This window comes from Aegilops tauschii, chromosome 3, assembly GCF_002575655.3.
Source record: "Aegilops tauschii subsp. strangulata cultivar AL8/78 chromosome 3, Aet v6.0, whole genome shotgun sequence".
NCBI lineage: Eukaryota > Viridiplantae > Streptophyta > Magnoliopsida > Poales > Poaceae > Aegilops > Aegilops tauschii.
This window is the reverse complement of record NC_053037.3, coordinates 464,837,523-464,855,272: the sequence shown is the minus strand read 5'-3', so window position 1 is coordinate 464,855,272 and position 17,750 is coordinate 464,837,523. Positions and strand designations below refer to the sequence as shown.

Here is a 17,750-nt window from a genome sequence, read left to right as displayed (position 1 = left end):
ATCCTCTTTTATCTACGTATGATGAGTGTCATACCTATGAATGTATTACTACATTTGTTTTCCTGTCCGGCACCGGGTTCGATCAGTCGGCCCGGGGACTTGCCGCCTTGAGTTATATTAAAGTTCTACCTGCAGTCGGACAAGTAGTGTGCCGGCACCCAAGCCCTCTCTTGTTGAAAGTCGCAGCTCGAAGAATCGACTGTCTGACTGGCAAGAGTCAAAGGCAGGAAAGGATGCCCACACGAAAAACGGCTAAGGACCAACGAACTTATATAACACAAGCCGGCCTCCCACCCCGCCAACCGGCTGTCAGAACAGCCGGCTGGCCAGCTTCCGATTCACCTTGCTACAATCTAAGAAAGCTAGAGTACTTGCCCTCCCAAACGGCCAAGCCCTTCCCCAGCCACAGACTGCAGAGCAGCTGTCCGGCTGGGAAGGCGGCGACCAAGGGAGGGCAGCAAAGGAAACAACCAAAAGGATGAGAAGCAAATACAATCGAAAGCCAAGCACATGCATGATTATATTTACACAAAAGGCCTTCGAAAGGCCGGCGTTCAACATAGTTTGAATACACCCCCAGTGGGTGGAACTGCGCAAACCTAACAAATATTATTCAAAGAGTAATAAACAGGAAAGCAAAGGTGGCGGATCAGGCCAAAGGTGCAACAGGCGAGCCAGGAAGGTCAGTGGAGACGGCAGTGCTGGCTGGAGGAGTGGCCGGCTGGCGAGTCTCGGCTTGATCATCACCAGCTGCAGGCGGCGCGCTCGCACGCGCCTCGTTGCTGGAGGCACGATCAAGCTGAGGCTGGCCAGTTGCTCCACCGTCTGGCACGGCGTCTTCACCATCCTCTCCCTCCTCCTCTTCGCCCTCGTCACTGGAGTCGATCTCCTCCGCCGAGTCTTCACCATCCGCTGGGTTTAGCCCAAACCACTCCTCCGGCTGAGCAACGCCGTCATCATTCACCTCAGGGGCAAAGGCACTGGTGTCGGTGTAGTCGGCGATCGCCGAGGCGCGCTGGATGATAGCCGGCCGCACCGCCTCCAGCTCCTCGTTGGCCTCCTGCCGCCAAGTGGTCAGCTGGGCCAAATCCAGCCCAGGATACCAAGCTCGGACGAACTCCAGCGCCCGCCTGGCGCCTGACCGAGCTGCAGAAGCCTTCCAGGCCTTGAAGCGCCCAACTGCTACCTCCAGCCAGTCGGCAGTCCGACTGGGGGTACGGGGAACCACCTCGCCGGGCCAGAGGGCGGCCAGCACTTGCGCCCCAACGCGCTGAAGACGGCGGAGCATGTGGTGAGCCGGCTGGAGGCGGGCTTGGATCGCCAGAAGCTGCTCCTCAAGCGACCGGCGAACATCCGGCGCGATCTCAGCCCCAGCCTGCCTTTGCGCGTCGCGGCGGGCCTCGATGACTTGGTTGGCGGCAACGGAGTAACAGGGAAGTACTCTGGCAAGTAAGAAAGGAAGAAAAAAACACAAAGTCGGAAAATGGACCAAATGGCAGGTGGCAAGCAAAGGGACGAAGAAGAAGGCGGCCTACCGTCAACCAAATCTTCGATCTGGCCGTAGCCGTCGCTCAGCGCTTGCCTTGCCTCAGCCCAGCTCGCCGCCTCGGTCTCGTATCCGGCTTGGAGCGCGGCCTCGCTGTCCTGCGCCGTCTTCAGGGCCGCCTTATGGCTCTCCTCCTGATCGGCCAGCTTCTTGACCAAGCGGTCACGCTCCTGAGCCAAGGCGTTGCACTCGGCTTCCTTGGCGCGAAGGGCGGTCTGGGCCCCACCCAACTGCTCCCTCAGGTCGGCATTGGCCTCTGCAGATATGGTAAAGAAAAAAAAAGCAATAAGAAAGAAGTCGCCAGGAAAGATCCGGCCCGACTGCTCAGCAGTCGGCCCGAATCTCGGGGACTACACCCAGTGGGTGCGCTGACGCGCCCCCACGTGAGATAAAAGATGAAGCACTTACTCCAGTTCTCGGTCAGATCAATGGTCTTCTGGTTCAGCTCCCGGGCCTGGGAGTTGAAGGTAGCCGCGCGGAGGTTGTGATAGTCCTGCAAATAAGACAGAGGGGCGAATAAGAACAAGATAGCAATCGAAGTCTACTAAGAAGTTCCAAGCCGCCTGCTCAGCAGCCGACTCGGAACTCGGGGACTACACCCAGTGGGTGCGCTGACGCGCCCCCACGGAAGAAATCAAGAACAAGAAACAAAAAAGCGGGAAGACTCACCCGAATGGCCGTCCGCGTCGCGAGGAACTCTTGAGTACACTGCTTCAGCACGGTGGCTTGGGATTGAAGCCGGTTCCGGACTTCTTGCACCGCCACGTTCAGCACGGACGTCCCACCACCCGGCATCCACCCCGGCGAGCTGGCGCTGGCCGTCTCCAGATCCTGGGCCGACGAGCTAGAGCCCGCGGCCTTCTGCGGGTCCGGCGCCGAAGTCGCCTTCCCTGTGCGCTGGCACGATGGCGACCGGACCACAAGGTCTTCCCTCGTAGCCGGCTCGCCTCCAGCCGGTTGCACGGGCGGCGTGCTAGGCCGGCTGCCTTGGTCCGCCCCAGTCGACGATGGCGGTGCCGCCTCCCTCTCCAGGACGACGACGTCGCCCTCCTCCCTCTCCACCACCAGCTAGTCGCCACCGGCTTCCTCCGGTGGGGGCACCGGGATCTCGGGCGCCACAGCGCGAAGGGGGACGACAAGCTGCGGATGCCTGTTACGCAGGGCCTCCGCCGCCCTCTCTGCGGCTGCAGCCTCCGCCCGAGCCTTGGCCGCTGCATCGGCTTGTGCCTCCGCCGACCTCTCTGTCGTCTCCTGCGCCGCCGTGGCAGCGGCCGCCCTCAGCTCCTCCGCCTCCCGCGCCTCCCGCGCATTCCGCTCCGTCGCCGCTTGAAGCTCGGCACGGGGGTCCACGCGGCGGGCGCTTGCAGATCCTCCCGCCGCTACAACCACAGAGGCGGCAGCGGTCCGCTCAAGAGAAAGCGGAGCCCTGTTTTTTAAAGTCAAGACAAGGACTTAGAAGAATATCAACAAAAAAGAAGAAGGAATGCGTGAGAGAATTGACACTTACGCCGAAACCATTTGTGGCTGCTTCACCACCTTGCGGAAGCGGGCAGCCTTCGCGGCTGCCTCGTCTCGCTTGGTCGCCGCCGCCGCGCTCTTGGGCTTCTTCGGCCGACTGCCGAATAGGCTCGGTGCGGCCCGGCGCTTCTGCGCGCCGCCTCGGACAGCCGGTGCGGCAGATGAACCCGCGCCATGATGATCGGACGCCGGCTGGCGGCGCGGGACGACTTCCGCCTCGTCATCATCCGGCCAGTCGTCGAAGCTGGCTCCAAGCCCGGAGCCGCCTGCCTCGCCGCCTCCCCCCACGGTGTCGTCGTCCAGAGCGGCCGCCCCCAAGTCGGGGTCGTCCAAGTCGTGCGTCGTCCGGTCGGGGGGATATTGGCGCTCCACCCCCGCTGCCCCGGCTGCCGGTCGAAGGAGGGGGCTCTGTCAAGACAAACTAACTGGTCAGAGTCGGCCAAGAGAAACTTCGTGACAAAAGTAAAGAAGAGAAGAAAAAGAAAGGTTACCATAGGCGGGGGATTGGCACGGGAGTACGACTCCTTGCCAAACTGCCACTCGTCGGTGAGCTTGCAGTTCGCAAGGTAGTTCACCATGTGAGCTACCTCTGCATGAGGCATCTCCTTGGTACACAGCCGACTCGGATCGAGTTGGCCGCTCATTTGACAAATCATATGAGGGCGGCCTTGGAGCGGGAGCACCCGGCGCGCCACGAAGGTGGCCAACAGGTCGGGCCCGGTCAGACCCTCCGACTGGACCAATACCCGGAGTCGCGCGACGGCGGCGGCTCCAGCAGGTGACAGTGTTTTGGCCCGATAGGACCATTGGGGCCGCCTCCCAGCCGGCGGGCCGGCTACATAAGCCGGCAAGTTGACGAAGTCGCCTTGCGGAGCGACGTTCTTCACATAGAAGTAGGATTGCACGCCCCTCATGGCGGTACTGAGCTTGGACTGGAAGAATTTCCCCCATAGCTCGAGGGTGGGAAGGACGCCGAGGAAGCCCTCGCACAAAGTGACGAAGGCAGACAGCAGCACCACCGTGTTTGGAGTGAGGTGGTGCGGCTGGAGCTGGTAGAACTCGAGGAAGGAACGAAAGAAGCCGCTCGCAGGCAGGCCGAGGCCGCGCAGGCAGTGCGAGCGGAAGATTACCCGCTCGCCCTCCTCCGGCGCCGGCGAGATCTCCCTCTCCGGCGCAAGACGGACCCGCACATGATCCTTGCCGGGCAACCGCTGCGTCTTGCGGACGAAGTCGATGTGGTCCTCGTGGACGTTGGAGCCATCCCAGTCTCCGCCGCGCAACATGAGGGCAAGAAGCCGATGAAAAAGGCGCGGCGACGGCGAAAGCATGGCCCCGCGGCGGCGAAGCTGCGGGGTAGTGCAATGACTGGAGGGACGGCGCGACTGCGAGGGGCTACAGCGATGGAGAGGAAGAAGAAGAAGATGGCGGAGCGAGGGCGAGCGTGCGAGCGTCTGCCGCTCCTCCTCCTCCCCCTATTTATAGCCTCGTGCGGCGAAGCCGAGGAGGCGAGGCGTAGGGGGGGTGTGTGATTAACTGCGCCCATTCCCCCACGTCCTGCGATTATTGCGCCCTAACGGCGTGCGGAAACTGCCGTTGGAAGGCGAATGGCCCGTTTTGGGCCACAGAAGATCCACACCTAGGTCGAGGCATGGAAGTGGCGGGCCCCGGCCTGCGGCGGCGTCCCGTCGCGCGCGTGGGTTGGCAAGCTCTCCCAGCCGCAACCTGGCGTGTGCGCCAGCTGGTTCCCGCCTTCAGACTTCAAAGCCTCACCAAGACGGCGCACCTGATCAAAGCCGGCTCCTAGCTGCTGGCTCCTCAAGATAGGAAGCTGCTTAAGCTTCTCGTCCTCCTTTCAGCAACGAAGCCCAACCAGCTTCGGGGACTACTGTCGGAGTAAATGACCACGGGTAGCCTAACCGACTCCTCCTGGCTCTTCAAAAATTATCGGGCCGATCGAGCCTTCAAGCACCCAAAGCACAGGGCCGCCTTCCCCTGGCCGGCTATCTCACAGGCCGACTACTGGAAGGCGGCCCGGCCCTAAAACTCTCCCGAAGAAAGCCACAAGAAGGCCGACTCCGGCCACAAGAAGACCGACTCCACGATGCCGGCCACAAGAGGGCCGGCTCCCGGCAAGCGGCCAAGATTGCACCCTCAAGGACTGCACCCACATAACGATGACGAGACGGGGCATGGCTACAGTAAAGTCTGCCACCCCCGAATCCCGGAGCACGCATGGCCACTGCGCCGTACGGGTCGGCCATCCCCCGTCCAGCGCGGCACTGTTGCCATGTTGACCATGACGCCACCCACGACAGGCTGTCAGTACGGCCCGCGAGCGGCGGGCCCCTTCAGCCAGAGAGACGCTCGAAGGCGGCCAAGCCCCCCAGTCGGCCTGGGGTGTAGCCGGCTCCCAATAGCCGGCTACCTCACTCCCTCAAAGTATGTGCATCATTAAGGAGACAAGACGAGGTAAGACTACAGTGAGAGCCCGCCAGACGGCGGCACTGTAGCCATGCTTACCTCGTCAAAGCCCTCGTCATCAGGGGCGAGGCTACAGTAACCAGCCGCAGGGAAGACCCCCAGGCGGTGGGGCCGTCCTGTCGGCCAAGAGGCCGGCAGCCGGCGGGACCCACCAGTCGGCGGGCCCCAGCGGCCGGCGGAGAAGCCGGCGGATACAGACACTGCGGCCTGGACCCGCATCCAGCCGGATTACCATTGTACCCCTGGGGGGTAGGCCTATATAAACCCCCCAGGGCACCCATGCAAAGGGTTGATCTCTTAGAGTTTTAGACACCATATAGAGAGAAGAGGAGAGCTAGCCTTGCCCTTCTTCTTCCTCTAGCCGAACAGCTCAAGGAGCCACTTGTAGCCACTTGTGTTAATCTAGTGATCATGCGGAGACCCCGCAGAGCGGGACTAGGGATGTTATCTCCACGGGGAGCCCCGAACCTGGGTAAGATTCGCCGGCGTGCATGTCTTCGCCTTATCCCGTTTCCAGGCATCGGCGATGTCTTACTGGCTCCCACAATGATAAGCCACCCGTTGGCATATGTCGCACCTACCACCCGACAGAAGTACCAATGTCACTCATTCAGTTTTCTTAGGAAATTTTATTTTACAAAAATCCCATTACATGCTTTCTTGTATATTAAAACACAATTGTTTTTGTATATTGTTTGAATTTTTTTCTAGATTATTTTATTTTATTTCTTTGTAAAGGGTAATAACAATACCATGAATTCATTGTTTACCTCATTATTGTGATTTAGTTCCAGTTTTAAATATATTATTTCTTCTTAAAGGGTAATAGGGAAACCATTAATTCATTCTTTCTTAAAAACATCATTCTTTTCAAGGGAACTAAAAATCAAAATAATAAAGTTGTCTAAGAAAGAATGAATTAGTGTCTTTGGTTTTACCCTTTAAAAAGTAAGAAAATAAAAAAAACAAAACAAAATCAAAATATGAAATTTTCTAAGAAAGAATGAACTAATGGCTTGATATTACCCTTTAATAAGAAAGAAAACCAAAAAATCAAAAAATCAAAGTAATGAGGCTTTCTAAGGAAGAATGAATTAGTGCCATTGGTCTTACCCTTTAAGAAGAAAGAAAATATAAAATAATATTTTTATTGCACACAACATTTAAAAATGTTATTTTTTAAAAATATACAAGAATAAGCATATAATAGTGGCATTTTTTTAAAATAGTATTTCCGAAGAAGGAATGAATGAGTGACATTGATACTACCCTTAAAAAGAAAAATAAATAGAATAAAAATAAACAAAATCAAATCAAAATAATGAAGTTTTATGTGGAACAATGAATTAGTGACATTGATATTACCCTTTAAGAAGCAAGAAAAATTATTTATTTTTAAAACCTTGCATACAACTTTGCATTGAAATTGCACTTCTTTGTAGTATCTGAAGCACAATCTTATAATAGTGTAGTTTTCGCATATATTTTATATTTTTTGTGTTTATACATTTACACTCACCCAACATCCAAAAAATATGCACAAAAGATAAAAAAAGGAAATCAAATAATAAAGAAAATCAAAAAGACATATAAACAGAAGTGGAAAAAAAGGAGGGACAAAAGGGTTGGGTCGCACAAGTATGGGCTTCAGCCTGTTAAGGAATTGACTGAACCAAACTTCTGGTCAATCAACAAAACCAGACCAAAACTACTCATAGAACAGCCGAGGAAAAAAGGCACTCCCTGCATTTTTATATACATGGCCACTTCATTTTTGTGTCAAACTTTGAATTGCAATTTTGGTCAAGAAAATATGGGTTTGTATGTCATCAAAAATATATTATCGAAGAGTTCTTTCAAATGTGCATCGAGTGGCATACTTTTTATGGCATATAACTCACATTTTCCTGGTAAAATTAATGGCCAAAATTAGATAGAAAATGTGAAGTAGCCTTTTATAAGTAGATGGAGGGAGTAGCACAAATCTCAAAGCAGGAATCAACGAACAAAAATACCGACTGGCCCAAAATCAACTTCCAGGTGATTTACATATACTAAAGTGGATACAAATAGTGTAGTCCATGGTATAGCTAATTTTGTTTTTGTCCCAAATCTTATGTTCTGTTGGTGAGTAATTTCCCATGGTGTGTCACGACTGCTCTTGCAAACGATTGTATGAAATACTCTTGATTATTGTATGGTTAGTTATAAAAAAACATAGGGGACAAGCTACATGCAAGTTGATTGAATTTTGTTTTTGGTTCAGTCGACTGACCAAAAAGTTCTATCGGCCGATTTGCTTGCAGATTCCTACTCGATCATTTCTGTTGGAGCACGTCACCTTGGTCCATTGCTCCGATGTGAATAGCTCACGTAGCTCCATCTCTCCGTAACTACTTCTCTTGTTCTCATGTCATTATTGCATGCGCCGATTTAGTGTGTTAGCTTCGGTACTAGTTAGATCATGGTCGTACCTACGTGTGCGTAGGTCGATATATATGTACACTCTGATTTGCTGAAAACTTCTAGTCACTTTCGTGCCCTTCCCTCCCACAGTTTCTATGTACTACTAGTTGCTCACTTCATCAGCCAGCTGTGGCACATGGTGCGCTGGATATTGGCATTAATGTATCGGGTCGATACTTGTTTCAGGCGTAGATCAGCAAGAGCTCAGTGATTTTTATGTCTACTTGAATCACACACTGGATACAATATTTGGTAGGTTGGCTACTTCAAGCCAAACGAGAAAACCGACCATAACTAAAAAAGATTCCAGGTAACTGAAAAGTTGCAAGAATAGTCAACATATAGATTTCATTTTAGGTCCATAACACAAGATTAAGCACAATACAAACCCATTAATTCGATAGGTATTGACTGAGGCAATAATAAAACACAATACAAATATATTTACACATAAATTGCAGGTTACAATAGGCAAGAATAAGCATATAACAGTGAAGTTTTCGCAAAAAACTACTCCCTCCGTCCCAAAATTCTTGTCTTAGATTTGTCTAAATACGGATGTATCAAGTCACGTTTCAGTATTAGATACATCCGTATCTAGATGAATCTAAGACAAGAATTTTGGGACGGAGGGAGTATGTAATAAGGGATGAATTAATGGCAGTGGTATTACCCTTAAAGTAAAGATAAAACATTGCACACAATGTACACATCCAACGAAAGAACTAATGCCACTAAAATAAAAAAAGATTTATAAGGAAAAATGAATTAGTGGTATTGATATTACCCTTTAAGAAGAATATTAAAAATGAAAACTAATAACTTGAACAAACAATGACAAAATTTGCACTCAATTTATACAGAATATGTGTTGTTTTAAAATATGCAGGAATACACATGTAATACTGGAACTTTTTGCAAAAAAGAAGCTTTCTAAGAAGGAATGCATTAGTGGCATTTATATTACCCTAAGAATAAAAAATGAAATAAACTCAAAAGAAATAATGACAGCATTTATACAAAAGTTAGACCTTGTTATAATATACGAGAATAAACATATAATAGTGGAATTAGTATTATTGGTAGTACCCTTAAGGAATAAATAAATTGAAATAAAAAATAAAACGAATAATGACAAAAATTGCACACAACTTACATAAAAATTGCTCTTTGTTTTAATATGCAACAATAAGCATATACTATATAGTTGAATTGGGGCCATTGGTATTACCCTAAAGAAGAAAGAAAATAAAATGAAAACTAAAAAAATCAAAATAATAAAATTTCCCAAGGAAGAATGAATTGTGGCATTGGTATTACCCTTGAAGAAGAAAGCAAAATAAAACATAATAAAATAAATAATGACAAAATTGCAGACAATTAACACACAAATTGCATTTTTTTATAATATGCAAGGATAAGTATATAATCGTGGAATATTCGCAAAAAGGGAACTTTCCTAAGTAGGAATGAATTATTGGCACTGGTATTACCATTAAGGAAGAAGCAAATGAAATAAAAAATAAAATAAAATCCGAATAATGAGTTTCTTTAATAACGAATGAATTAGTGGCACTGGTATGCCCCTTTAAGAACAAAGAAAATGAAACAATAACTAAAAATCAAAATAGTGAGCTTTTCTAGGAAAGAATGAATTAGTGGCATTGGTGTTACCCTTTAAGAAAAAATAAACTAAAAACAAACAAAATCAATGTAAAGAGGTTTTTTTTTTGGGAGCGGAGTAATGAGGTTTTCTAGGGAAGAACGAATTAGTGGCATTGGTATTATCCTTTTAGAAGAAATAAAAATTTAAACAAATAAAATCTAAAACAAAATCAAAATAATGAGGTTTGCTATGGAAGAATGAATTCGTGGCATTGGTATTACCCTTTAAGAAGAAATAAAAAAGAATCAAAAAATTGTTTTGTTCTAAGAAAGAATGAATTAGTGGGTTTGGTGTTACCCTTTAAGAATAAGAAATTGAAATAATAACAAAAAAATAGAATAATGGGGTTTTCTTGCGAAGAATGGATTAATGGCATCGGTATTACCTTTTAAGAAGAAAGATAATAAAAAAAGAAACTTGTACACACAACTTTGCACTAAATTCGCACCTTTTTTAGTATGCAAACAATAATCATATAATAGTGTAATTTTCCCACATATTGCATAGTGTTTGTGTGTATGCATTTGTACTGACCCAACATCCCAAAGTACCCAAATAATAAAACTAATAAAGGAACACAAAAATAAAAGAAAATAGGCATAAAAAAAAGAACAAAGGGAGGGAGAGAGTGGGGGGCTGGGCTGCACAGAAAATGGCCTTCAGCCCATTAGCAAATCAACTGACCCAAATGTGTGGTCAGTCAAAAACATCAACCCAAAACAACTCAAAGAACAAACCAGGAAAAAAACAAAGCACAAATGTCAAAGCAGAAATCTACGGCAAAAAGTCGAATGACCCAAAATCAATTTTCAGGCGACTTGCATTTAGCTAAAATGTGAGTGTATGTACTATGTCGATATGTACTTTGATGCTCTTTCAGGCACTAATTTCAGTGCAAATTATGTAAAGCAAAGCTTGTGGTTTTCATTATGATCAGAACAGAGCATGCAATCTAATCATCAAATGCTAATCGCTTCTTTGTAGTAGTAATTCATATGAAGTAATTAGGAAGTTCTTAAAATAGCTAGCTTGGGAGTGAAGGCACAAATATGGCCTCCTATTCAGGGACATGTTTGCACCAAATCTAGGGAAGGAACATGTTTGTGTTGACTATACTTGAAATGGCCCGGCTTACCCGCTTGACCTCGAGTTCTTTGAGCCTCCTATTCTCTCTCCGGGCCTTAGGACCTGGATATATATGCAGACCGTAGCTCCTCCTGTGAATGCCAATTGACCAAAATAAGGAGGAGCCTCACCAACTAAGGAGGCCCAAACAGGACAGCTGTTGTGTACATTCTCCTGTTCCTGCCATGGAGGCTTGGAGGAGGAATGCCCTGCGCTGCGCGCTTCTCGTGCTGCTCCTCGCCGTTTCAAGTGAGCGCCGCCTCCCTCGGTCACCGTCGACAGGCGATGTGCTTCCCGTGGCGCACGCATGTTTCTTTCAACTGTTAGTGTTATGGCTGTGTGATTGCTTGCAGGCGGGGTGGCGAGGGCTCAGGGGGGCGGCGAGTGCTGGAGCACGGACATGGGGTACGGCATCTGCGTGAAGCCCGGCGGGTGCAGAGCTGCCTGCCATGCCCTCGGCAAGAACGACGGCCAGTGCAACGGGGGCTACTTCTGGCCGGTCTGCGAGTGCCTGTCTCCACACTGCCACTAGGATCGGATTGGCGTTGCTACTAGGCAGGCAGACGCCTCGTCTCCTCGTCCGTTCGTCCCTCGTCAGTTGAGCACCTTCGCTTGAGCAGCTGCAGACTGCGACGTCGTTGCAAGTTACGGCTTAGCTATGTGTGCGTTAAAACTTGAAGTATGGTTTGAGGCATCCCCGCCCTTTTGGCCCGCATTGCTGTTTATTTTATAAAATGGCAACACAAGTACGTATTGGTTTACATGATAAAAACTTGATCTCAATGCTTTGGCATGTTTGAACCACCGTCTCTGATTCAATTGTTATTTCTGGCATGGTCCATGCTTCGTGAATATGCAAAGCTTGCATATCTTTTTGTTGGTAGAAGAAGTTAGCACGTGAACAAAGGGGGCACATCACACGGCACAACCAAAGATGACGTAAACATGGTGTCCGGAGTAGAGATACATGACATACTCGGTTCAAACATAAGCTACAACACATAGCTAAATTACCATGACCAAGAGAAGCAACCTGAACCGAAATGATGTCCCAAGTCTCGAAAATCCATCACCGGACATGCCACAAGCAAGACGAAACCTTCATGAAAGGGAGCGATGCTGACATCACTGTCATCCGATCCAAAGAATCGAACCTGGGATTTTCCCCGGTGCTCGAAGAGGGGCACGGAGAAAGTCCGTGACAACGCCTTCATGAAGGGGAACGACGATGACATCGCCATCATCCTATCCGAAGAACCTCGCCGCCATCTTATCCGAAGAACCGGGTCGGGTGTTTTCCCCGCTGCTCGAATAGGGGCACGGAGAAAGGTCGTGACAACGCCTCCATGAAGGGGAACGACGCTGACATCGCCGCCGTCCTATCCGAAGAACCAGGTCACCGCCATCTGATTTGAAGAACTGGACCTGAGGTTTTTCCCTGGTACTCGAAGAGGAGCATAGAGAAAGGTCGTGGCAACACCTCCAAGAAGGGGACGGCACCCTCACGTATCGCCTTTGCCAGCATCAACAAACCGAGCAGGGATTTCGCCCTGGCCTATGTCCGAACAATCCCAAATTTATCGGGACAGGATCTGAAGACCGGGATACATGTCGCTAGCACGCAGGTAGCCAAACAAATCTAGGAGATCTGGTTTGATGACTTCCCACAAGTTCTGATTTCCTTCTCGGAATTGGAGCTGTTAGAAGGTTATTTTCCTCATCAGACCTGGGGATGTCATCTGTTCAGGAATCATCCATCGAGAAGTTTCCTTCTTCTAGGGCTCCGAACAAAATTTTATAATAATTAGTGATGTAAGATGTAAGTTGCTAATGCCCCTCAATCGTGCCCTCCTCCTGTTGTAGTGAATGAATAAGTATCTTCCGGTGTCTACCATCAGCAGCACCATGGAAATAACTAGTATTTGAATCACCTTTTAGGATAAATTGAGAGTTAGAATATTGGTATCATTTGAGCTCATCTTCACGCAGCATGTGAGCTATTTGTGCATTTGATTGACTCTTGGTCTCGACTTCATGCTCAGATAGTGGTCTGACCTCTGCCAAATGTTCTAATTCATCAATAGTAAATGAAAGACGAAACTTCTCCTTTTTGAGGATACCCGTAGTATGCCTAAGCCATCCACCAAGGAACTTACATGTCACACGTATTTTGTTGTTGCTCGGTTGGCTGATGAGTAAAGAATTAATAGGCTAATCAGCAAGTTAATTGAACATTTAATTAATTAATCAGCCTATTTATCAATTTATTATCTACTCGATGACCTTGCGAGTAGGACGACAAGTTAATTTATAAATCAGACGAATTCTTAAAAGAGAGTACACTCGGCAACCGGCTTCTCCCACACCTCCTTGACCATATCATGAAAGTAATCCCCCCAGGCCCCAACCAAATTCGAACTTGAATTGAAGTTGATGCGTTTCTGGTGCCACAGGCCTAGTACACGGCAAAGCTTTCATTCATGCGTGGCTAAACGTACAAACGTGGCACGGAGATGAAAAGCACAATAATGTCCGCGGGCCATTTCATGTCGAGGATAGAATCGCCTTCAAGGACAGAACCTATCTATCTTGAAGCTTCACCCAGGTTCCACGAGGCAGGACGGAGCCACCGTTTCACCGTCCACGAATAATTCACCAGAAGAAAATAACCCGCGGCCTGCGGCTGCGGGAGGTATCGACCGTAGTTTTTTTTTTTTTTTTAGTTGGTATCGACCGTAGTTTAACTCCCAGGGCCGCCGGTTCCGGTAAATCCCTTGCTCGACCAGGCCAGGCCAGGCCACCACCAGGCCCACCACTACCGCCGCGGCAGGGCACGCAGGACACGAGCAGTCTCTGCTCCTCCTCCGTGCTCCACCACTGCCGCGAAATCCTTCCAATCCAAGGCGCACCTCACTGACGGCCTCTCGCACGCCCACCGCGGCCGCGTAGCAGAGCAGAGCAGATCGATCGCAACAACGGCGCGTCCGGAATTTCACCCTGCACCCGATGGGCAGGCAGCGGGAGACCGGGGGTGAAAAGGCGAGGCGGGCAGCACGACGGGACGGGTGGGGCGACACCCGCTGGTGTGTGCTCTGACGTGACCACTCGGCTCAATGATGGAGCCCGGCGCCGCAACGAGGCCGTCACGAGGCCCCGGCCCCTCCACGGCCGGGCTGCGGAGGAGCCGAGATCGCCGCGTCCCACCACGTGGGTCGTGCGCCCTCCCTCCTCACCGTCACGTCTCCAGCTCCAAGCGTACGCGTCCATGCGCAAGCCGACGACGCCGGCCGGTGCGGCGTCCTCCTCCTCCCGGCGCACGCACAGCTCCAGCTTCCAAGTGGCGACGAGGCATCGCAGTCACATCACATGATTGACCGATTCGCCGCCTTCCGCCTCCTCATCGGCGTCCACACGATCACTCGTGCATCTGCATAATCTGCTCTGAACTTCGACAGCTCACGGTCGACAGGGCGAGGAGCGCGACTGCACAAGAATCATGCGTCACCGGTCGTGATCCCCGGCTTGTACGTACTCATGCACAAAGTGGCGCCACTAATCATGGCTCTTCATGTGGCAAGGAAACCCCGGCCTTCAAATAATTTCTCACTCACCGATTGATGAATGAATGAATGATCTCTGAAGTTAAGTACCACTAGGCCAATCAGATCTTATTAGTCCTGTCCAACGGCCACTTTACTTTACCATGCCAATCAGCAGATGGCGTTCAAAAACGCCGCACGAGCTCCCATTCCATTTTTTCCTCCTGAAAGAAAAGGGGCATCCAAGAAAAGCCTCTCCTGTGTCCTGAGCGAGACGCTAGCTTTTCCAGCGAGACCGCTTTTCCGGCGTAGCAGCCGTAAGATCTCGGCAAGGGGCGGGCGAGCTCCACAAGTAGCTGCCGCTGGCCTGAAATGCTGCTGCGGCCCAGCGTCGTGAATTCAGGCATGGCATGTGGCAGCTTTTTAGAAACTTGACCAGTGCCCCTCCGCAAACAAACAAGCAAACCACATACACCAACCATTCAGCTGCATCATCAACTGTGAACATTTTGAAGATGAAAAAAAAAAACCAGTGCAAAGTGCCCATGCCTTGCAGTACAGTTCACAGGATAAATCTTTCTTAACTTCTACCAGTAACAGTAAGCAGTAACATTTAACCTCTACTAGTACGTAGTAGTAAGCAGTACTGACATTTAACAAGCATTTACTAGGGTCATCGAACAAACTTAGATTCAGACTTAATCTCCTCAGCATAGCTTAGCGAAGAGAAAGTAAGTACGCAACACAACATTTACTGGAGGTGTTTGGTTTGGAAATGCTGAAAACTTGCAACTCCCAATTCATCACACGGTACTGTATCAGACGCCAGTTACACTAAATCATGTAGCAGTAGTAGTAAAGACTACACGCAGAGCCCATTTCTTATCTCGACTTTGGTACAACTAGGAAATTAAAATCTAGTACTACTGAGTACAGGTCATCAGTGGATTGGAACCTTTTTGAATCTGGATCAGACGGCCGGCGGGGAGCAGTCCGGGCACCGGACGAGGCCGTTCTCGTTGCAGCCGGCGCAGGTGCGGAACCCGCCGCCGCCCTTGAGGCTGTACCGCTTGTGGCTCCCGTCGCAGCTGCCGCACAGCACGTAGCGCTCGCCGCCGCACCGCGCGCAGGCGGCGAGCGGCGCGGCGCCGGCCACGACGCACCGCAGCTCGCCCGACTCGTGCAGGCGGCGGAGCTCCTCGGCGCCGCCGAGGTGGCGGCCGCCGACGAAGACCTGGGGGAGCGTGATCCGGCGGGCGCGCGGGAGCAGCGCCGTGAGCTCCTCGAGGTAGCGCGCGTCCATGGCGAGGTCGCGCTCGTCGACGGAGGCGCGGAGCCCCCGCAGGATGGCGCGCGCGGCGCGGCAGTCCTCGTAGGTGCCCCGGACGACGTGGAGGGAGGTGTAGTAGAGCACGACGCGGCGGTCGGCCTCGGCGGCGACGGGCGGCGCCTGGAGGGTGCGGAGCGCGCGGAGGGCGGAGGCGGCCACGCGGACGCGGTGGAAGACGCGGGCGGCGGAGGGGGAGCACGGGGCCGTGTGCGGCGGCGGGGGAGAAGGGGAGGGCGCGGCGTGGTCGGAGCGGAGGAGGGCCTGGAGATCCTTGAGGGAGGGCGAGTTGAAGGAGAGCCGCGGCGAGGCGGCGGCGAGCGCCGTGGAGGAGCAGGTGGAGGCGGGGGAGGCGGAGGTGGGGGAGGAGGAGCGCGTCTTGACCCAGGGCAGCCACATGGGAGGAGGCGGATGGGGGAGGCCGGAGATGGGGAAGAGAGAGACGAGATGCCGAGATGGAGACTTGTTTGGTTTTCAGTTTGGGAGCGGGGCGGGGGGGAAGGGAAGCGTGTGGCCTAGCTGGAGTAGCTTCGTTTCGTTTCGTTTTGGGTTCACACTTTTCGGTTGCGAGGTTTGGAATTTGAAGGAGGGGTGTTTGTTTTTTCAGTTTAGCCCTTGGAAGTTGTGAGGTTTTTTATGGCCAACGCTCGTGCATGAATTTTTATTGATGCTTAGCTAAGATACTCCTGGACTATAACTCTAGTCAATCACCACGCTATTATTATCTTTGTTTCTTTCTGAAATATTTCTTTGATTTGCTCTTTGTGGGTCTTAATAGGGCAACTGTTGTTGATTACAGACTCGAGCCCGGGGTGATCTATCAATGCCCCAGATGAAGCTTGGATGAAACTAAACAGAGGTCTGAAGTGAGTGATGTTGAAGAACCACTTGGTGAGTTGCGGTTAGGGTGAAATGCCATAAGAACCCAAAGCTAGATGCTTCTCCCTGAAAAGTTTTGAGGCGCATCAGTAGTTTAACCGGGCAGATTATTGGTGTGATTAAACACAATAAGAGTCGCCACAACTGCACCTCCTCGCGACGTCTACGTGTTGTTTACTGTGTCCAGGTAAAACCTCCACCAGATAAAAGAAGCGAGAGAAAGGGCATCTGACGTCCCGAGATAACACCTGCTCTGGTAAAACCTTTTTCTTTCCTTCCCTACGAAGCCATCCCTTCTCTGTTTCTCCTCCATGCACGCAACCTCTTTCATGTCTCCCACGCAACCTCGAGCTGTACCAGCTGCCAGCCGAGAAGGACCTCGTGCCCGGGTGCTGCTCCCGCGGATCCTCTCTCTGTCGCCCGGGCGGGGCATGGGTTGGGAGGGTCGCTCAGGTCCGCCTTCGCCGCTAGGGTTACTGCGGCCGCCGCCCCATGGCCCCCATCCCTGCTCGTTCATGCGTCCCTGCGCCGCCACGTCCGCCTTCTCCCATGTCTTCTCTTCCCCTCATCAACTTCCCCTTCTACAGGGTGGACAAGGTCAACCTCCTGCATCCCATCGTGAGAGAGATCCCGACCGCGCCCTGAAGCCCAAGGCCAGGATGGCCCGGGTCCTCCAGGGGCTGGAAGCGGACGTCAATGCTCAGTTTTATAACAAGCAGCAATGGCCTTGCGAGCAAAAGCCACTATCCATCAATGACAAGAAAGAGGAGATCCACAGGAAGGTGAGCAGATTCCTACCATGTGTCAGCATGATTTCTTTTATTTCTTCTGTGAGCCCAAAACTCTATTATGGTACTATGATTACAATCAATTTGGTTGAAACATGACACGGCATATGGTTAGCAATTTCGGTTCTGTGCGTGAAAATACATTCGTCAGAATATAGGTCTACTTGAACCTCTGCTTCAGCTGCTGAACTATTATACCATTGTAGAATTCTTATATTGATTCTACATCATCGTAAAGGCCTTTTGTTCATTGTAAATTTCTCAACTTTATATACAACTAAGTTAATTAGAATGATGTCTTCCTACAAGTCGGCTCGTAGAGGGGCCGAAATCCTATTATTTAGCTCAATATCAAGCCTGCCAGATGTACAACCTGGTTAACCTATAATTTACTGAATACAACTTGGTCTCATAA

General features: G+C 50.6%; 2 protein-coding genes across 2 annotated transcripts; both read right to left on the bottom strand.

Moving 5' to 3' along the window:
* Positions 1 to 499: 499 nt before the first annotated feature.
* LOC141021017 (uncharacterized) lies at positions 500 to 3,638 on the bottom strand. The gene is made up of 3 exons (XM_073495950.1): positions 2,216 to 3,638; positions 1,955 to 2,039; positions 500 to 1,802 (listed from the first exon to the last, which is right to left on the bottom strand). The coding sequence occupies exons 1-3, from the start codon at positions 2,339 to 2,341 to the stop codon at positions 1,183 to 1,185; spliced, it is 831 nt and encodes a 276-aa protein (XP_073352051.1). The 5' UTR covers positions 2,342 to 3,638; the 3' UTR covers positions 500 to 1,182.
* Positions 3,639 to 15,004: 11,366 nt separating this feature from the next.
* On the bottom strand, positions 15,005 to 16,218 carry LOC109780541 (uncharacterized protein At5g39865). Its single transcript, XM_020339128.4, has one exon. It carries the CDS (start codon positions 16,065 to 16,067, stop codon positions 15,312 to 15,314), a length of 756 nt encoding a protein of 251 aa, XP_020194717.1. The 5' UTR covers positions 16,068 to 16,218; the 3' UTR covers positions 15,005 to 15,311.
* Positions 16,219 to 17,750: the final 1,532 nt, after the last annotated feature.